The following is a 22,694-nucleotide window of genomic DNA, read 5'->3' as shown; positions in this document are numbered from 1 at the left end:
TTTCTGTATGTCTTGGGCCATGTTGTTCACATTACAAAGGTGTTGGGAACCAAGAGGTGGAGCAGGAGAGGGCAGCAGGGTATCAAGGTTGATTTCATAAGACATAGGCATAGGAGTGTACTGCTTTGATTTGTGCTACAGCTCTTTCTTTACGAGGACATGTATGTTCTCCTAAGACTCAAGCTTAGGGTCAGGTGGGCTGGCTACCATCATATCACCTGTTTTTAGACTGTGATTGTGATTTATGATTAGTTTTGTGTGTCCTGTATCATAACCATTTACCAAACTTAATACACACAGGGTGAATTGATTCAACAGTCAACAGCCAAGAAGAAATGTAAAGTGTGAGTCTTCTCAGCAGCGCACACTCTCAGTTATCCAAGTCGAACGCCCTTTGACCCAGGTGAAGTTTAAAGCACTGCATGATGCAGGGTACCACTCGTTGTCTAATCTGCGCACACAAACAGTCAGAGACACAGCAGTTATTTGTCAGTAAAAGTTTTTATGGATAGCACATGGTCTAAAGAACTCCAGCGACAAGTTTGTGTTTTTTTTTTTTTTTCCTCGTGAGTCATGGGTTGTGCACCACCCATGGATTTTGTACAAAAAAAAAAGAAAAAGAGTAAATAAATGGCAAGTTGTAACATGAGATTTCATAATAAAAACTTTTTTCAAAAATAAGTCTTTACGTTGTGTTTTTTTTTCATTTGTCTTTATTAATAAGGTATGTGATTTCTTTTTAATAAAAGGTGCAATAAATAAACGGAGAATGTACAAGTATTTACAAAAAACAGTCTAAACATGATCACAAATGTAAACAGCAGCTCACCAGAGGTATATTTTGTAATTTATGATTGGTTAGGCATGTAAGGTATTTTGATTCTTACTGGTATTAGTTTTTCATTAAAATATGTTTAAAAAAAAACAAAAAAAAGTATAGATATAGATATATATGTATATATAAAGCTCACAGTAACATGTTCAATTGGCAGGACCGTAGCCGCTGGACAGAAATCTCAACATAATTTTACCCTTGGGGTTGAAAAAGCAAAAGGGCTAATTTCAGAAAAGAAGCTGGCACAGGAACCGTCCTGCCGTCTGTTTTTGACTCGCTAAATGTTTTTCCACAATCTCTTCTTGATGAGTTGTCAGGGGTGGAAGCGTTTGTTAACTTTGTGAGTGCAGCAACATGGAAACGGCCGTATGCGGTGTGTCGGAGGGATAAGGCCGTATTCTTCGGCTCTTTGCAGAAAAACATCAGTTTAGCCAGATTGTGCATCATGTTGAACCAGTCTGGTGAAAAGTAGCCCAGCGTGAGCCTGGCAAATATTGACTTGGAGGAGGAAGGAGGGAGGAGGTGGGGGGGTGATATTTGAAGGGTTGCGCTACTAAAATTGCATGCGGTCACTTTGGTTCAGTCCATATTATATTTTAGGAAGGCAAATATGGCTTGAGAAGAAAATACATCAGGAAATAGGAAGGAAATCTGAAACTACTGACTCCAATGCATCATTCATTCAGCGTTTAGATTGTTTGGGTTAACATTTGCACTGAAAAGGAAACGGGGCACTTGTGTTTTCCCATCGGACTCGAACCATTTATACACGTTGGTTTTCTGTCATTTAACCAGGTGATGTCACCGACTACTGGTGCTGCGATAGCACCCGACCGACCCGAGCCAACTACCTTGTGGTCGTGCGCTGTAGAGAAGCTTGTTCATCATCAGTTAATTACGTGAGCCTCTTCTGAGAACTGATCCACTGTGGTCTATATATATATACACATATATACTGTATGTATGTGTGTGTGTGTGTGTAGGAGAAGGGAAAGAAAGCAGCGCTCGGACTGGTCCCACAACAGTTCAGTTTTTTTTGTTTTTTTGCCCCTGCTCCTCTCGGTGAGGGAGAAGGTGCAGTAGCCTCTTAGGCGTTCATACACACACATATACAGACTTAAACACTCCCTCCCCTCCCAAACACACACACATACAGACACACACTCACCCACACACACACACATACACACATACACACACAGTCACTCATTCAACTTGCAGACCCATGAAAGAAAAAGACTCCACTTTAAAGCCAGTAGAGAAGGTGATAGACCGTTCGGTGACTCGGCGTCGTCGTAGGGTGAAGTTGCCTCTGGATGACACCCATATGGTGTCATATTTTTTTTTGCACCGGTCCCTACTTAGGGTGATGCCTCGATGACAAATTATGTAATCAGGTCAATTATTGAAACAGGATATGTAAATACTCTTTCAGGGCGGACATTCTTCGCAGGCTGAGGATTTTGGACAGAAAAGCCGGTGTCTACTTGAGGTCAACCTCACCCAGGAGTCACTGCTCCGGTTCGCGGCCCTTTGCCAACCCATTTGTCAGTCAAGCTATTACTCGGTCCTGGATGTTGTCAGTGGCAGCCGCAGGCCCGCACCACCATGTTCTTGTATTTCTTCAGTATGACGTTGGAGTTGTCGTCGAAGTAGAGCACCGAGATGGCGTGGAGCTTGGTGGGGGCGCAGCAAGGCTTCGGTACGTTCTCAGGGTTCATCAGGTGCACCTGGGAGGGAGAAAGAGAAAAAAAAAAAAGGAAAAGAAATACTTAGAAACTGCTGTCTGCATTTAGTCTACAGCACCAATCCCCATCAAACCACAGTCCACATCCAGAATGAACTGTGTATGCTTTATTACATAAACAACACTGCAGTCCATTTGTGGCCGAGCCAAGATATCCTGACGTCAAGAGTCGGTCAAGCTCCAAAACCACTACATTCCCCATAATGCACCTCAGTGGCATCATTTGTCAGACCCTGAAACCTTGGTAAACTCTCACAGCTTTCAAACTCCACTCATTTTTAACTCTTTAAAAGCCCAGACAGACTCTTAACGCACCACCAAAGAGTACTTATTCTGCACTGTATAAACACTTTAATAGCTGTAATAGTGTTAAATTCCTCACCAGTGTCTGTACAATGGCGTGGTTGGTGGCGTTCATGTGGGCGTTAAGGGGGAAGGAACACTCTCCATCACAGTAGTTGGCTGCGTAGCCTTCAGGAGCAATGATCCAGTCCTGAAAGAAACACAGCAAATAAAAAAAAACAATCAAATCAAAGTAAATAAATCTCTCTAATAAACTGCATATCTTTGTTTAGAAAGGCGTTTATAATTCCACTATGATAGAGCAATTATCTTTGCATCGTTGCTCCCTTTCCATGTGAGAAAAAGAGATTTATATGCTGTCTCCCTCTAGATGTCAGTGCTGTGTTAACATCGCACTGTTTGTGCTCTTCTGTTTCTTCACACAAATACACACAAGTCTTCAGTTGGATGCCTTCAAGCTACTTTCTCTTCTTTTCTTTTTTTTTCATCCGTGCTTGGTTGTACCAGTTTCACATAGTGTTTATGATGTGTGTATAAATTATGTCATTAAACTGTATACAATGTATATAATAAATGTGTATGCATCCAGAATGTAGCTTTGAGTAAACACTGATTACATTATCAGCCCTAAACAGCACAGAGTGGGAGGATCAGTGGTTCTACACATGTTTGGGATAAGGAAACATTTCCTACCTGCCAGCCCAACTCTCTGAAGCTGACGTAGAGCTCATGTCGTCTGCATGCTGTTTTCTGATCGCTGCTGTTGTAGTCTGCAAGAGAAACACAGAAATGATCAAGAAACTATACAACTTTACAATGTGCACAGAGTACTTGTCATCCAGCGTGGATAAATGTAGCGCTACATGTACCAATCAGTGAGGGGACGACGAAAAAGACATAAAACTGATGGAAAATGGAAAAAATGGTTTATACACCCCTATTTCATAAATCTAAAACAAACTTAAAACCTTTTATTGGATTCCTTCTAAGTCTTTACTGCACATATATGTCTGTAAAGTGAAATTTTACTGGTTGGCAGAGGCAGCACTTACTAAAAATGCAACGTTTGTTATAAAAAAGTTTAATATTTTGGTAGAAAATCTTATATTTACAGTATAATTGTTGCTTTTGGCGGTTTTAATAAAGGTTTTTGATTCCAGGTTTAGCCTAGCAGAGTTATTGCTTAGTTAAAGTTAATTAAACTAAAAAAACATTACCCTAAAAACAAGAAAAGACTAAAAAAATATGGCTACAAAGCAACCAACCAGAATAGAGCTACATTCCACTTCAGAATACGGTAACAAATCGAACCAATCAGATTAAAGCTACTTATCAACCAACCAATCAGAATAGAGCTATGAAAGCTATGTCTACATCAATTCAGTAAGCGACAGGAAATGAAAAGGTGAAGCGGTCTGGACAGTCGGTGGCAGGATGAGGTCACGAGGTCGTCTGTAATCATCACATACAGTCAGGTGTTTCCCCAGTTTAAGATTCCTTCCTCTCCAAAAGGAAAAGGCAGCTCGCTGGATGTGTGCTAATGTGGAAATGCAGAGTTTATATGTGCACGGCATGTGTGTGTATGTGTGTGTGTGTGTGTGTGCAAATGATACACACAAATACTAGGTCACATGTTTTCATCCTGGCTCCCTGTGGACTGACTGACCTGCCAGAGTCTTCAACAGCAAAGAGCATTTGGATTTAACAGATTTACTGTGCGGAGACCTTCACAAACGAGGAAACAGACTGGTCCCGAACCAGCTGCTGCAGCAGGACTGACTGCTGCACTACTTTTCTCCCCCCTCCTATAATTATAACAACAATAAAAAAAAATGTTGTTTTTTTCTTTCTTGCATTGTACAGCAGGCTTGCAGTGTGTGAAGTGCTGTGTATATAGGAGGAAACATCTGAGGACAAAGGAAAAGCGCCATAGAGAGAAACCGACTTGGCTGACCTGATCTAAACTTGAGGTGATGTTTATAGAGAGGGAAAATTACACATTGCAGTCCTGCAGAATGATAGGGCTTCCATAGAGTTAATGTATAGAGATTTATGAGCTTGCACTGGAATATGAACCTTTGGGGTTTTTAATAACTTTGGCTTTAGCAACTGCGTCCCTGTGAACATTGTTTTCCATGCGTAACATTAAAGCGTCATCAGTACTTCCTCCGATCATCTCATGTGAATTCTCTCTCCAGCTCTTCAGTCTGAATAAACTCCTTTTTTGGTATGAACGAGATTCATATTACAAGTTCAAAGGAAACAGCTTATAGTGATTATTAAATATTAGTAGGGAGTTCATTTTGGGTCTAGAAAAAGACTTTCGACCTGTTGTACTACAACCAGCTGTCATGTACTGAGGCCTTTCTAATTTATTTGCACAAGGTGTTTTTTAGTTGGACAGTGTTTTTGCCAGTTCACTGTGTGTGTTGGTGTGCACACCCTCACACCCTGTGACATCTTTGGCCGTAATTATCGTCCCCACGCGCTCTCTCTCTCCCGGCAGCAGGTGTGTAAGGTCAGGTGGTGTGTCTATATTTTCCCTGCACCTCTCTCGGCCGTCCAAAACCACCAGCAGCACTGACAGTTGGTGGGACTCTTTCAAGAGGAATACAGCTGATATTTACTACGGGCTTTCAGCCAGTGTAGTGTAAAGGCCCAGATTTGTGTTGCCCATAAACCACATCTCCCCTTCCTGCTTGTAAAAATTTAATGCCACCACGGTTACTGCTGAGCTCCGGCCCCCGCGAGGCCTCCATTCATGTCTTTTTTGCGTTCGCCCACAGAGAGCGTGGGCCGGAAGGAACTTGAAATACTGAGACTACATATAACAACACATATAATACTAGTATTGACTATTATGTAATTTAGAAACGCAGTTCTTAAACTTCAGTGCACTGAAGTTTCATATTGTAACAGTAGATTTGCACAAATAAAATAACATAATTCAGGTGTTTTTTTCACGCTCATTCATTTTGAGAACAGTGAGACGACTCTGCAAAATACTTAATAGATTTCTAAGCCTGAATCTAGCTTAGCATAGCACAGCATAAAGACAGGAAATAACCAGCCCTGCTCTATACCCTCGAATCCCCACCACCATGTCTCCTAAAACAACAACACATTGTGGTTTTACATTAAGCTAACCAGGCTCATGTCTAAACAGACAGACATGAGAGTGATATCAAAGGCCAGACTTTAACTAAACCAATTACAAGTGGACTGCTCGAAGTTCAGGTCTTAATGCAGCTGAGAGCCGATCACTCAGACCACACTTGGGGGTGGTCTGGGTCTGGGTCTGGGCCACATATAAGTGTGAGCACACATGCATCATGGGCCACACTGAAGTGAAGGAGCGACTACTCCACTGACGTCCTCTGCCCACGGTCTAATTAGCCCCAAGGGTTTCAGAGAGAAATAAAAATATTTTACTTTTTCAAATGGATGAAAAGACGTGCACACACACACAGGTCAGATTAGCTGTTTATTTGCATATAAAGTTGGAAAGTTAAGATCCCGTGAGGCCAGAGCAGACCACCTGTGACTGGATCATGGAGGATGCACATTAACGTCTGACCTGGACCAAGTCGAGCAAGGAAACGAACACACATCTATTTCCGAAAACACTGAACATTTCCAGGTTTCACCTTTTTCCTATATACGCAACTGACAAAACCAGATATTTACACCGTAAACTGAAAGAAAGCAGCTCGATTAAGTTCCTTTAATGTGAATGGAGATCTACTGCCACATGACAGCAGCTCCCCTAAGTGACAATGTTTAACCTGGAAACGTTTCCCCGTGTACAGACAAACATGTAACACCGTAACGCTGCACTAAAGCAGATTCATGTTGGACACATTGAGGTGGGACGGTGTCGGCCGGCTCCCACCCTGCCTATAATAGCAGGGGAAACACTGCTCATTACTGAATGTAAGCACTGTAGCTCTTTAACACTGAGACTTTTGATATACTCAACTGTGTATGAGTCTTGGCCTGATATTAACCCTTCGCTACACTAACCGCCATTCATTAAACCCCTCTCCCCACCTCCCCCCAGATGAAACACATTGACCAGCCTCTGTGTCAGGAGGAAAAAGCCTGGCTGTAGATGATATTTACCGTATGTCATTCTGAAAATACAAGAATCAAATGGCGCCGATTCAGTCGCCGCAGCCATGTGTGTGACGTTGTGTGTGTGTGTGTGCCACTCTGAAGGGACAATCCCAGTTTTTTAAAGTAGAAATCATCCAAATGCTGGTTCCATGTGGCAAATGTTTAGAATAAAATCTGATTGTACCCCTCTCCCTCAAAAAAAGCCAGAAGAAGCCGCCGGCTGTGGAAGACATGAAAGGAGAACGTCACAGTTATCTCTGACGTTTCCCCTCCCACCGACCACTACTACTGAAGTTTATCTTTCTTCCTGTCTTTCATCACAGAGGTTATTAAACCCTGCGAGGGAGCTCCACTATGTCTAATTACTCCAACAGTAAACAAAAGGAGGTCGGGGTGGGGAAGAAGGAGTGAGGAGAATGAGGAGGAGGAGGAGAAGAGAGACAGATGAAAAAACACAGCTGGCCCGAGTGCTGTGTTATTATAATTCTTTAAGCGATACTGTTAGCGTGGTCAGTCTTTTAGCTGTGCAGCTAATGACTGGCTAGGCCTAATTACAGGCCGCCTGCGCTGCGCCGGGACGTGGTATTCCTTCCCTGGATGGTTGTTAACTTCCCCCACAGCCAAAAGCCCAACCCGACTCCCATTACCTCCAAAACCTGCTTTACCCACAAAACCCTAAATTACCCTTAAAGGTGTTGCATTGTTCTTTTGGCAAGGTGCAGAGGACCAGAGGTGCTGTAAGCGCCTGACAAAAAATAGTCATGCATTCTCCTCGTTATACTCCAAATGTAAGTGAAAATGCATATTAAAAAAGATCAATTTGCCCACTAGACCAGTAAACAAGACATTAGACAGCAATTTGTCTGCACATTGTCTGCTTTATGAATGAAAAATGGGACACAAAGATGATTTATTGCTCATATAATCGCATTATTATTTCAAAACCAATGAGGCAGGAAATTTTATTTGGCTGAATTTATCCTCCTTTTGTCATCTGGAAGACATTTAATCTCACGTGTCATATTAAAAATCCAGCTCGCTTAAAATTTGAGAAAACAGCAGGATCCAAAACGTTACAGAGAACAACGCAGCTGGGAAAATTAAGTTTCCCAGTTAATGTGTTGTTTTATAGGAGGAAGGAATCTCTGAGTTATTGAAGCAAGAGCTCTGCAGTCGGATTCATCAAATCTAAATAAATCGGTGCATATTCTCATTTGTCCAGGTCATAGTATTTCAAAGGAGGTTAAATCGAAAGCAACTGGACTTAGTTATTTGTCTAGGAAATTTAGAAATCTAGATTTTTCCTAGACAAATAACTAAGTCCAGTTGCTTTCGATTTAACCTCCTTTGAAAAAATCAAATCTAAATGAACGTCGCTCTGAGGACGAGATGAGGATGAAACGGCACCAAGCAGTGATACAGTAAGGTCAGTGCAGCGGTTTGACCACACAGGTCAGGAGGAGTGTGCAATTTGGTCAGAGGAAGGAAATTATTTTTGAAAACACACAGAGTCAAATAACTCACACTGAAAAAAAAGGAAAAAAAGCTTTAAAAAGCCTCTGTGTGCACGGTGCAGCGATTAAAAACAAACAGGTTGCTGCCTTCCGGGCCTTAGATCTCGTGTGTTTTTGGAGAAAGTTGAATTATCAGTGATTTCCCTCTGAATCCGCCTCTTTTTTTTTTAGCGGCGAGCGGCGGCGACCTGAAGCGATGCACTGTGCTGTATAAACGCCAAACAGAAAAGCAAGGGGGGGGACATCGTCCACATTTTTGTTTCACCCCATGAGCGCTCCACAAGACAGATGCTCTCCCCATCCATCCTGTCCTCCTCCCTGTCTCTGGAGTAAAGTGATGCGGTATTGAAACCATATGCCCTCCTGAATTCCTCATGGATCCTCCCATCCCCGTCCAATCCCAGCAGTCCTGCGCTCGCTGGCCGCGGACACTCGGCTGTCGCAAGGGGGGGAGACGGGCGAGGGGGGGGGGGCGGCCTCCCTGCTTCCTGTGTAGGATCTAAATATTTACACTCCCCATCATCCCGAGTGGCGAGGTGGAGAGGTCTTGATGTTTTGGGTTATGTAAAGGCCAGTCCTCCAGGACACATATTTAACAGATTGCCCTTGTTAGAGATGTTTTTTCTTTTTTTTTTTGATTCACAGTTTTTTCATCTTTCTGCAACAGACTTGGACACAAAGCTGAGTGTAGTCAAGCTACCTGGTGGATTTACTTTGAATACCAGGCAGTAAACTATTCCTTTGAGCTTTTCATTATGAGTTTATTTACATTTGGCATAAATATTCCCTCTGTTACAGGAAGGCTAACCTACGTAGTGCGTACGGGATCACTAAATCTTAAAAACATCTTGACTTCAAGTGTTAAATCTTAGGATCTCTCGAGCCAGAGGTGACAGCTGGGTGGAGGAGAGAGCAGGTCTGGAGCCAGAGCTGAACCTGTGGTGTACTCTAACTGTCCTGCAGAGTAACAAATGATACGTCTTTGTTCTCTGTTATGTCAGCCAAAGCTTTTATCAAACACAAATTACTGAGAAGAATCCCTGCAGGAATTCAACTTACAATCTCTCCGTGTTTGAGGCACCGAAAAAACCCCGTTCTGGACAAACAAGAAAACACAGCCAACGAATCCCAGCGAAAGGAGTAGAGTCGCAATAAGGACCAAAGAAAACCCAACTCGTCCTACAAATATGTGTGTGTGCCATACAGATGGTAGAGCCATTATACACAGTAGCAGAAGAAGCAACGCAGAGGTAAATCATTTCCCAGGTAGCCGGCCAAGTCGGGCCGTTTTTTTTGCGGCTGCGTGTCGGCGTACGTGCTTCGGTACCAGAGGACAGAAAAGGGGGAACGTGCTATGACCCAGATTTCGGTTTCAGTTTTTCGGGGGGTTTTGCTTTGCATGACTTAAGCCTCTTTGGTGGAAGCATCAGTGAGTGAGTTCGCGGGGCGCCGTGGCGAGGCGAGCGTGGAGAGAGTCTCATCCCTCCCTGGAAGCAGCACAACTATACTTGGAATGACTCTGGCACTTCATTTATCACACGTCTGACACAAGTCCAGAAAACAGGTGTGTCGAACGTAGGCCGCCGCCGGGCCAAACTGTTTTTTGGCTACCTGAGGGTTTAGCAGACACACAATCTTATGGGATGTTTAAAACAGCGCTAGAACCAAATGTTCTATGGAGACTATAGTATGATGTAAAATGAACTCACTGCGACCTGCCTTTCTATTTGTGGAATCAAGTTAACTAACAGATGTTTAGGCAGATGTTTCTGAAATAAAAGCATCCTAGTTTATACATGTATATTCTTTTAAACTATCAAACTTAAACTGATTAAGTTGATGTAGGTTATAAGTTATAGTGTTATGATCTGACAAATCAGCATCTGTATGAATTATGTCTGTACCAGTATATCCTGTGTCAATGTTCACTCTCAGAACAGGATGTTGTGTGCAGTTTTTGCATAAACATGAAAAGCTTTCCTTTTTATAAATAATATGATTTTTCATTTAACCTGTTTTAGCATTTTATTTGCCTTTTGCCATTTATAACAAGCAGAAACAGAAGCCTTGCCCTGACATTAACTATACAGTAATAGCCACATATTAATGGCAAATGAGAAATGTTGGCAGTGGAATTAATAAAAATTTAACTAATTCATTCTTGGACGTGTCACCAATATTCAAATCTTAGATGGCTGACTGATGGGGGTCATGCATGGACGGTTAAAGCCAGGAGCGGACTGGATGGGTAGCAGCTGCAAAATGTGTTGATATTCATTTTGGAGCACGTTTTAACAGAAAAAAGCATTTTTAATGTCAAAGTTGAATGGTGTGATCTATTTTTATCAGCAGAAACAGACAGAGAAAAAAACCTGCTGACACCTTCTTCAACAGTTGTTTATGTCCAGTCTGAATCTTAATATGAAATATGGAAAAAAGTATTAATATATTTCCAACCTTTATAACAGCTGCAGGAGGAAACTGTTACGATTTAGGCCAAAAATAAGTCAGAATTAATAATGAAGAGAAATCTAAAATAATCTAAGTAATTATTAGCCTAAGGTAGAGCACCGGTAGCAGCAGAGGTTGGGTGTGTTTCCCACACACAACGCAGGCCGTGTGTGGTGAAATATTAACACGATGCTTCGTCTGTCAAATTAGCGGGGGATCAGGTGGATATTAACAGCCGGCTCCCTGAGCGCTGGCTGCTTTATGTTGTACTCGACAGCAAAATGTGAGCTTTAAGAGCCATAAAGTCTGTGCAGAATGATGCAGCAGGTGAAAGGTAAATGGATTAGAGTTTGGTTTAATTTGAAAAGCTTGCAGAGCTCATAACATCAGGCTTATACCTGCTCATTGCATCATCTGCTGGATAAGAAGAGAAGGGCTCTGTGTACTACTTCTCTTCCTGTTGTTCACATTTTTATTTTGTCTGACCCCAAATTCTTTCTCCCCTCTCAACTATTTACCACTGATCTGACTCATACTCAGGCTTTCCTGTCTTTACTTGAGTCTTTTCAGCTTCAGTACGAAGCCAAACCACAACCCAGCTCTCAATCTCTTCCATAAGTAACACATTTTATATGGTACCATGAAAAAAAAAAAAAATCTCCCTGCTCAAGATGCAGGTTTTGGGATTCGCTACACTACAGTTAATCCATTTGGACAAACTACAGTAAAAACAGATTTAGGACATCATCCCTGAGCGAGGATTTACGTCTGATGGGGGCTGATTAGAGAGATCCAGCCGCAGCCAGGTCCAATTCATTGTCTCAAAGGCCAAGACTTCAAACAAACGCTGCCCGTCCGCCGATGTGCAGCAGCGAGGTCGGGGCTGATGATGTGATGAGGATGGATGACTGACCTGCTAGACCCAGCCCTCTGGACCCCTCCTGCGGTTGCGTGGACCGGTTGCGATTCTGCTGCCGACGTTTGCCGCCGCCGGCGGAGCGAGCGGTGCGGATGTACACTTCACTGATCTTGAAGAACGCCACCATGAAAGGCTGCTTCTCCTGGGCACCGTCACGTCCAACAAGGCCCGCCTCCTTGAAACTGATGCTCTGTCCTGTTTGAGAGGAATACATTTAGTTTAGTTCAAGTTTAAATTTAAAGGGATAGTTCAACATTTTGGCAAATTGGCCCATTGCCATAATCCCTATAGTCATAGCAGTAGGTTCATTACCTTTACTACGGAGGCTAATGGGATTTCTTGGTTTCCCTCGTCAAACTCATCAAATACACAATCCAACAACTCCAAAACGCTCTCGTGGACAAGTTGTGACCTGCACATTCACCACGCTATGAGATAATGACAGAACGCTATGAGACGGAATTGTTTTCATGGCAAATACAGAGACTGCTTGCTGAAAAACTGCCCCTTAAAGGAACGCGCATCAGTGGTTTTGCATGAATTTACCTCGAAAACAACTCTATCCCGTAACTGTCCATTATTATCTCATAGCGTGGTGAATGTGCAGGTCACAACTTGTCCACCAGAGCGATTTGGAGTCGTTGGATTGTGTATTTGATAAGTTTGATGAGGGAAACCAAGAAATCCCATGAGCCTCCGTAGCGTAGCTCTGAGCAGCTCACGGCTCTGCTCCGCCATTCTAAAAATAGCTTGCAACAACAATTAAAGGTAACGGACCTACTGCTATGACTATAGGGATTATGGCAATGGGCCAATTTGCCAAAATGTTGAACCATCCCTTTAAGTTTAAGTTTATTTGCACAACTGTAGAATCAACAAAATAAATGAAGTTAAAAAAATAAAACATGTGCAGGTGAGGTAGAAACCCACTCTGGGCTTATCTTTAAACCTCACCTATAAAAAGTAATTACACAAATAACAAAACAAAACCAACAAACAAAAACTGATTAATATAGCTTGAATAGCATTACAAACAAAATAGAATAAAATAAAAGCAAAATTATCTAGACTTTTAAAGGGTAAAAAAGTCATGTTTTCTTTTAGTTGTGGATTTATGTTTAGGACATTTTCAGATACTTCAGATACGGCATTTGTGGCGCTTGTGATATCTCCTCATATCTCTTACCGCTGCTCGTCTCCACGCTGACTTGCAGGCCCAAGTTGTGCACCGGACTCATCACCCACAGGTTACTGGTGGCTGTGATGTCAAACTCCAGCCAGCCCTCCTCAGCCGCCCACAGTCTGCGAGACTCCAGCAGGAACAGGTCTGCCTCTCTGGGAGGACACGGGATACACAAAAAAAATAATAACATTAGATAACCATGATAAGTTAAACATGTTTTTAGTGATATAGCATCATTATAAAAGTCACACTGAGTAGAAACATCTGGCCAGGGAAATGTTTTGTGGCTAAATCGTGCAGGAAAGAAACATAATGGAAAATGTGAGAAGAGAAATGAGCAAATACTGTATGTCCAACCTAGTATCTCAGGGTTAACTGGAAAAGATGCATCCTAACCGCTGCATGGGTCAGTCTTTGATGTTTTAAACACCAAAATCATCCAAAATTCATCTTTATATTTTATGGCTTCATAGTTTATTGTCTGGCAACCCAGCTGCCAAAAAGGTGTATCAAAATAATTTACATGATAATATTTTATGTGAATGAAATAAGGTTTTTTTGAAAGATGTCGTGCCTGAAACAAGAAGGAAAAGCCCCACATCTCGTAACTGAAGACGCAGTCTGAACATGAAGTTGCCTCGTTTATGTGGTTTGCTAAAAAGTGACCTTTAAAGTTCAGACCTTTAATTCCAACAAAGCCGTTACAGTAGTAATAACACAGCATCGGGTCAGCGCGACCCTCCTCCGCGGCCGACATCAAAGCCAATCATCCAGGTGTTCGGAGAATGCCCCTGCAGCAGCGGCCTGTCTTTATTGGTCATTAATGAGAGTGTTTCTGATGGCTTCCGTATGAGCCTTCACACACACACACACACAGAGTCACAGATCAGCTGACGGAGGATGGCAGGGGCCCGTCAGAGAGAGGTTACTGTAAACTTCTTATTGACTGACTGCTTAAATGAACTGGAATAACAAGGTCAGGGGTCAAAGTTGAGTCTTTTTGCTCCAATAAATCTCCTTTATAAGTCCTGTCGGTGACTGTTGGTGGAGGTGTGGGACTGCAGCTCGCAGCAGACCTGATTATTGTGCCTCCTGCTTTCATCTTTGTGAGTGTTGAAAAGGCAGGATTGTGTAACAGATATGTAAGTCAAACATGTGCAGGGACAGGTCACAGATGTCCTACAAAGAGATTATTACTTGACTTACGGTACTTATTACTTGATTATAAATGAATTTAAATACCTGTATACTTAAGTAGGCAAGGCAAGGCAAGGCAAGGCAAGGCATCTTTATTTATATAGTGCATTTCATACCTAGGCAACTCAATGTGCTTTACATAAAGACAAACACATTAAAAAAAGAGTTAAAAGCAGGAACAAAGAAGAATAAAAAAGTAAAGTAAAAGAAAATAGATAAAATTTAAAGTAATTATAAAGAGTTCAGCTATAAGAACATGAAAAGAGAAATGTTTTTAACCTGGATTTAAAAGTGCTTACAGTTTCAGTTTTTTAGATTTCACTTCTAGTAGTAGTAAAGTAGTAAAAATAAGGGTAACAAATGGGTAAAAAAAAGAAGAAAAAAAAGATTAAATCATCATGTTAGGTGCAGGATAATTGCTGGCAAAATGTTGCTGACTGGGCTTTGGTGCTGGCAGCAAACTGTTCTTTCTCATTACGATGTCAGGCCTGCCACATTTTTGGCATAGTGATCTCTCACATCTCCCGCCTGCTGTTGGCGGGACCACCACCAAACAAATGAAAAGCACACAGGGTGTCGGGCTAATTAAGTGCTCTATCATTGTGGCTTAGAGTCAAAACAGGAGCAAGGTTTTTTTTTTTACAGGAAGGAGGGGCACGAGAAAGTTAACGGGCTCCACGCTGAGCGAGTGATTACAAAAGATACAGATGTGCAAAAAGGCGGAAAATGGGGAAAAACAACAACAAAGGCTTTTACAGTGTTCCCTCGTATAAACCGTCAAACCTCCGATTTCACTGGGCTCAACCGTAACAATCATGGTGTCTTAGGTTTGATAATCTAAAGCCAATGAGGATAAGCATGTTAACGCAGCGTGAGCAACTTTTTCCCCCTCACATAATAGTGCTCCATCCCAGCTGTAATCAGCTTCAGGGCAAAAGATACAGAAACTGGAGCTCTGTGGGGTCTTTAATATCCAAATATCTCCCAAAATAAAAGGGTTTATCTCCAGGCTGGGAAACACAAACCGCCCATCGCTGGGATAAAGGAAAGTCTGAAAGTATTTTAATATTTTAAAGCTGTTTTTTGTTTCTCAACGTCAGTCAGCACAAAATAACATCAATAACCCGGTGCAACAGCTTTCTATACATCAGCAGAGAGTTGCTTTAGCTGTATATCCATTCATAAACAAAATATACCGAGTTACATAAGCTGTGAGCTTAAAAAGAAAATGTATATCCCGAATTCTCTCTGTGTGTTAGTGCTGCTCATAGGTCAAGCTTGACAAAACACAAATATCATTAAGAAATCTTCCTGGGTGTTTATTTACCCCTGCAGATGTAATGTAAATGTTTGGTATGTATTAGCTGTGCTCATGTGTGTGTGTGTGTGTGTGGGGGGGGGATTTTGAAGCTGAGCTATTTCTGTAAAGACGTGGTTTTGCTTGATTTTACATCACAAACACAGCAGCAGCACGGAGACGGTGGTAAAGAGGTGGAGGGTAACACACACACACACACACACACACACACACACACACACACACACACACACACACACACACACACACAGGGCGAAGCAACTCAGACTTCACAATCCTGATGGTTCTTGTGTCTAATTTAAGATGATAGAGCGTTTTTCTTTTTTCTTTTTTTTTTGCCCAGTGTAGATTCCCAGTGCAACCACAGTGCAACCTCTCAGCAGATCCACTGGTCCCACCCGAGGTTCGATTAACGCACACATGATGTAAAGTCCACAAAACTGTTGAAACACATAAACAACCCCAAAATTTCCCTGTTTCCAGTCATACAAAATGTACAGGGACATGTGCTGTACAAGAAAACAACAACTGTTTAGGATGAGCACATGAATGTTTTACTGTGGGAACCAGCACATATACTGATTTACTTTCAGCTTCTTGGAGCTTCTCTTTTCTTTTTCCCTACTTTTCATTATAAATTTTATTTGAACAATTGCACTTTATGTTATTTTAAACTATATGGTTGAGATGCCTTGCTATATTTTATAGTGGAGTTTTATAGGGGGCTGTAGGGCTGCAAAAAGTTTTAACAGAGAATATAAACTAGCATAACTACAGAAAAAGACATCTAGAAAGTTTCCATTCGACTCGTGGGTTCAACCACAGAAATGATGATATCTTTGGTTTTGCAGTAATTTCAGTATTGATTAGCTTCAGTGAAGTAGTGGAACAAGATTATAGTATATGCATAACAAGCAACTGAGGAAAAAGATTTAAGGTCAAATAGAGTCTGAGTCTGAATTTGACTTTGTGTGTGTGTTACCTGCCGGGGTGCTCCTTGACCACCTGGTAGACCTTGAGTAGGAACGTGTCGTTGCGGAAGGTGCGGCTCACACACTCCTTGTAGAGGCGAAACTCGGCCGCCGTCACCGCTTCGCCCTTTGGGATCTGCGAGAGGTTGAACTTAAACTCCCTGTAGTGACGATGCTGCGGAGAGAGCTCGGTGTCGTACTCCACTGTGGAAACAAGAGGGAAAAAATAGTTTAGCAGAATGATATGCAAATTTATCTTTTTGAATACTTTATAATGCTTTTTTTGTCCGATGTCCATGATGCATTTTCTACAAATAGGATGAAACCACATATTTACAAACTGGATTTCAGTGTAAATACACAGCAGTGATTGATGGGTGGATAACCTTTTCACAGAGTCACAGCCTTTAAAGTGATCGCATGACTTATATGTGAGGTCTAAGATGTTTTTTTTTTTGGTTTAACGTTTTCCTAAATAAACCTGTTATCAACAGAACAACCCAAACCAAGAGCATTACAGTGGAAACAAGAGTAAAGATAAAGATAAAGACTGCTTCTGTCTGACACGAACAAAATCCACCCACGAGCAACCCTTAAACTCAATATATCACATTTTAAATATAAGGTTGTGGTTTTATACACAGTTATGTGCTGGATTGAGCTCAGCAGATGAAGCTATAGCCTGGTGAGTTTACGAGTTCAGTATTTCTTAAGGTGTCAAACTAAATTTTGCTTTAAAATGAGAAAAAAAAACTATACGAACGCAACTGTGAACCATTTTAGCATCTTTCAAAGAAGATGAAACCTGACCAGAACATAAAGGACCAACTCAAATAGTCACTAATCGCCACTGCTTCATGCATCAACTCATTGTAAAGTCTCATAATTGTTCATGTTCAGCAGTTTGAAGCTTATTTAAACTCCTACGCGTTAGAGGAGGAATACGAAGCCGATACTTTTACTTCACTACCACAGATATTTTATTTTTATTTTGAAGATTCATTCGATACTTTCCCAGCCCAAACCTGAGGTAACAAGAATTTAGTTTTGTACCCGAGCCAGGCTTGTTAAAAAACCCTCTGGTAATTTTATGATTCGGGGACCAGCCCAAAATGGACCAATGACACATTTTATTCCCAGAGCCGAAGAGAAATTTGTGTTGATGTGGGAACACTGGAACCAATCAGACTCCCAAAAGTGGCAGCCCCGCCTTGTACCCACACCTAGGGACGGTCAAAGCTCCCCTTATCCCCAGACGTTCGCAAGCTGCATAAATGCTGAACCTAATTAACAAAGTGAGCCGAGAGGCAGGGAGGGAAGACATGACATTCTGGCTTCGCAGCATTTCTGAGGAAAATCTAAACTTGGTTGTTATAATTATGATTCTTGAAGGATCTCAGTTCTCAGCTTTTAAAAATAAAAAAACGCTTTCCACTGGAGCAGAAGAAACCTATGGAGAGTGAGATGTTATTCACATCAGCGTCACTGTGACTTCAATCACATGTGACAGTGACTGTTTCATCATCTTTCTCTCCACGAGCTGCCCACACACACAAGCGCACACACAGATGTGGCGGTAACTGTGTGTGATATCGGGTCTGGTCTTCTTGTGTTGAAGGGTAGATCAGCCAAGCGTCTGTGTGTGAGTGTGTACGTGTGTGTGTGTGAGTGTGTGGAGGCCTTCAGCAGAGGTCATGGTACTCTCAATGACTTTACAACACTCCCTTAAACACCCCCGGACCTTAAGACCAACGGACTCAGATTTCATATTCCCCATTTAGAGATCAGAGGCACAAAAACTCACACAGTCAGGAGGAGGACTTCCACCACTGTACTATACAGATCTCAATTCAATCTTCAATTTAATAATGATATAAAATGTATATATAATATTTCTTCCATCAATCTACACTAAACATCCCATTATCAAAAGTGAATAATTAAATTTTTTTTTACTTTTTTGCAAATTTTAGAGAAAGCAAAAACTGGAATTTCACATTGATGACGATTTAAATGAAGTTCAGGTGCTTCTCTCTTCTGTTGATGATCTTTGAGATGTTTCTACACTTTGACTGGAGAAGTCAAGTCAATTCATCACAGGTGGAAAAGACGCACGTTGATTATATAAGATGTCATATTCGAAAATTTATATAAAAACAAAAACCAAGCGATGAGGTCAAAGGAACTCCCTGCAGAGCTTTGTCAGCTCTGAGAGACCTCATATTGTTTCAAATAAACGTCCAGTCAACTAAATTCACCAATCAATAGTAGAAACATCGCAGAGATGATCGATAGATTTGAACGCTCATGTTGATGCTCCAAAAATTCTGTTTTCACTTTGTTATCGAGTAGTTTTGAGCTTAGATTATGCTTATTTGTTTTACATTTGCAAATAGCTGCATGTGTTGTTGTTCATTCATCGTGTTGTTTTAAAAAGTGAAACTACTGTAAATAGTGTTTTGTGTCAGATGCACACACATAAAAGGGTTTCTTTTAAATAAGCAAAAACTTCCAACATAAGTGTGTGACGCATTTTAGCCAAGTGGGAGATATTGTCGAGATAAGAAATGGACTGGACCAACTTTCAGACATGAGAGTGTTTCTGCTCATTAAACTGTTGTCTGTAAAATATCATATAGATGCAGGAAGTGCATTTTCTTACTGCTTTGGAGCATTTTTTTTTTTAACGTTGTGTTGCCTTGGCCTCCTCCAGTAACCAGCCAGCAGTAGCCTCAGATTCAACAGGATAAGCCTCGTTGAATTTGAATTTGAAGTTGAATAGGTTCCCAAAACCTGAAGATTCTTACTGAAGAAAAAATCCATCGCCTTGTTAAGGCGCTCCAGACTGTTCATGCTGAAATCAATCATGTTTATTTTTTCTAATACCGGAGAAGGGAGTCCAGTTGTACAATATGTAACAAAGACAAACAATTAAAAACGATGAAATATAATGACGGCTATCTCTCATTATCTTACACTTTATCACTGCAGCCCAACGTAAAGCAGCCCGAGAGCTACGAGCAGCAGCTGCAAAGCATTCCTGCCGCTCCTCCACTTTTCTCCGCACTGTGTGATTGATATACTGAGATTTCACATGTAAAATCTTCAGACAGGGGAACATAACCTACCATGACCTGCGCTTTGAGATGGGAACTCACAGATGGGAAAAGGGATTTATATTTGGGATGATTGAGGGAGGATTTCATTGAAAGTGATTCTACAGGTGGGAAGAGAGTGATTATATTATATTAGTGTATTGTGGTGCGAACTGTGTGTGCACAATGGAAACTGCAGAGAAAGAGTGTTTATGTGTTATATGTGTCTATGTGTGTGTGTGTGTGTGTGTGTCTGTGTGTCTGTGTGATGTGATGGCTTTGTTTCATGACCACAATCCCACATCGTTCAGAACAGAGTGGATATCACCACCAAGGCCAAACAATCCTACACATCCTGCTAATCGGATATTGCACTTGGCCATACTGGGATTTCAACTCCACCATCACCTCACAACCGTTTCCACAAGCAGCTGCTGTTATTGCTGCTGCTGCTGCTGCTGCTGCTGCTGTATTTAACACCAGTTCATCTCTGCAGCTTTCACCAGATCGCTCCGACTATGATGTAGGTAGCTACACTCTGGGTTTCTTGCTCCAGCTGCCTGCCTGCTGCTGCTACATCCAGCTTTGTTCCCCTCGTCTTTCAGATTTGAATCGCCGTCTCTCTGCCCGATCCGCTCAGCCTGTCGTCTCCAGCCTGCCTCACCTCACCTGTCCTGTCTCATCATCTCTCCACCCTCCTTCCTCCTCCTCCACTCCGACCACCCAACATCCACATCATCCTCCCTTCGCTACGCTGTCTCCATTCGGCTCAGCCTGCCAGCTGCGTTTGAGCTCAAAGTGAAAAGAGAAACTGACACAGGTGAAAAAACAGAACTAAAAACACAAGATTTTCACAAATAACTAAGTCCAGTTGCTTTCGATTTAACCTCCTTTGAAATACTATGACCTGGACAAATGAGAATATGCACCGGCTTTCCACTATTTACGCTTTTATCCTCACAAACACACAGAAGCAGCTGAAAACAACCAAAAAAAACCCTCAAAACACTGAGAAAATATATGATGATCAAGAGTGAGTCAGACAGTCGGTAAGAAGCAGAAGAAGGGAGTGAATGATGTCTGTTTGTGCTGATACAGGCAGAGAAACTAATAACATATGAATGAAAGTCTGGGAGGAGAAAGTAAAGATGAAGAGAAAAGTAGGGTGTTGTGGTGAAGGAATTTCCCCTGTGGTGATTTAGGATGGTTTAACAGTGCGGTATGTGGTGTATGTAATATCTGTCAGGACGGAGCACTCGGGCTTAGAGAGCAGCAGCCTTCAGCACTCAGTCTAATACTGTATGTACACACGCTGTTGAAGATGAAATGTGCCGTCATGTGTGTGAGTGATCTTTGTTATTATCATTCCCGCAGACTGACGGTCAGAGAACTGTGAATATCTTGCCGTTTTTCTTTGTAAACAGTTGATTTATAGAATCGGATAGGTTGAATGAAACGGGAATACAGGAAGAGAGCATCATCGCTATGTTAATATATGTCGATAGATGTCAAAACAACAGCCCTCGACTCCGCCAACATTAAATTAAAGCTACTTTAACATGACAGACAGGCTTTCCATAAACACAGCTCAAATGTCCATTTCGGAGGAAAAAGGGAAAGGAAAAGAGTAAGGAAGGGTGGATGAGTCGACAACCAGGCAGACAAAACAGAGGAAGAGACGAAAGTGGATCTGACAGTGACCGATGATAACCACAACCTCTAATCTGGAGTAAAAGCAAAAGTCTGTGAGGATGCAGCAGCAAACTCTGGAAGTGTGATAGAAAAGTAAGAGTAAAAAAGAGCGAAGGAAGGAAGGAAGGAAGGAAGGAACCCAGACTAATTCAAATCTTGGGTGTGAGGCAGTAAAAGAGCAGGAGCAGAGGTCTGGAGGTGGTTGGACTCGTACTCGTACTCGTATGTGGTCTGTGGTCACACTCCTGATGCCGTCCAGCCAGTCCAGACCAGAGAGAGAAACGGCTGATAAATGGTCGTCTACATCAAATCAACTATTACTCAACAACCACAGAGCAGCTCATCCAACAACCACCTCTCCTCCTTTCGGGCCCCGCGCCATTCATCAAAACTCAAGTCTCACTAATTAAAGGGAACGTAATGGATCAGTCTCACCAAACTGAATGTCTCATCGGATTTTACTTTTGTCCTGAGCAGGAAAACACCGAACAGCATTGCAGCAACGATATCAAAACTTCCTGTTCTTTGAATGTATCTGTTGATAAGATTTTTTTTTCCAGTATTACTGTTACTGTAGACTCCTGATGTTGTCAGCAGCCCACAGATCACAGATCACAGAGCACCTGTGACTCAGATAACAGAGTCTTAAGGGAGCTCTTAGTAGATCTGTCACTAAGCTTTTGGTAAGTACCAGTCCGATGACTGATGGAGATCTGGTTCCTACTGAGAAGTTACAGGATTTATGTTTGATTACAGCAAAAATCATGATTATTATTTTTTTTTATCACTTTTGAGATTGATTATTTGACCAGATCAACGCCACAGTCATTTATTAAAACTTTACCTTTCTTGACTTTTTTGGAATTTCAGTTGGAAAAACTAATTGGATAGATGGATATTTCTGTATTACCTAGTCTTCTCTGAGCATCCTTTTACCCAACATTTTAGAAAGCCTAGTGTGCAAGCAATATGGCAATCAAAAAAAAATAAGAAAAAACGTAAAATGAAAAAACAGATTGTGTTGTGTCTGTAGTTTTTCCAGTTCCAGTGAACGCAGACTCAAAATAAATTTCAAAAACAAGCTATCACAAATCAAAGCATCCCACACAGAAGCTCCAACGCTTCTACAGGAGCTCCAACCATAAAGCTACGTCAATGTAAAGATACATAAAGCTGTATGAGGTTATATCTGCTCTGATGAAATCTGTTATGAACCAGGTAGAAACAAATCACAGGCAACTGATTTACCAGAGGGGAAATTTCCAGACCACAGTGCATCTTAATTTGGCAAAAAACCACATTTACAGTGATATTCTGCTGGAGCAGTGGAAACGTACTACATGCAACATGTTG

At 41.7% G+C, this 22,694-nt stretch overlaps 1 protein-coding gene across 1 annotated transcript in view; it reads right to left on the bottom strand.

The window, feature by feature from the left end:
- Window positions 1-19: 19 nt before the first annotated feature.
- bmp6 (bone morphogenetic protein 6) overlaps window positions 20-22,694 on the bottom strand; it is a 43,289-nt gene continuing 20,614 nt past the window's right edge. The window contains exons 2-7 of the mRNA XM_083995704.1: window positions 16,566-16,758; window positions 13,072-13,220; window positions 11,880-12,080; window positions 3,579-3,655; window positions 2,965-3,075; window positions 20-2,565 (exon numbers count right to left, since the gene is read on the bottom strand). Of these exons, the coding sequence (XP_083851830.1) occupies window positions 2,416-2,565; window positions 2,965-3,075; window positions 3,579-3,655; window positions 11,880-12,080; window positions 13,072-13,220; window positions 16,566-16,758 (881 nt within the window). The 3' untranslated portion in view covers window positions 20-2,415. The remainder of the gene's footprint in view (window positions 2,566-2,964; window positions 3,076-3,578; window positions 3,656-11,879; window positions 12,081-13,071; window positions 13,221-16,565; window positions 16,759-22,694) is intronic.

The sequence above is a fragment of the Trachurus trachurus genome (assembly GCF_905171665.1).
Source record: "Trachurus trachurus genome assembly, chromosome: 20".
In the NCBI taxonomy this organism is placed as follows: domain Eukaryota; kingdom Metazoa; phylum Chordata; class Actinopteri; order Carangiformes; family Carangidae; genus Trachurus; species Trachurus trachurus.
This window is presented reverse-complemented; position numbering and strand designations above follow the sequence as displayed.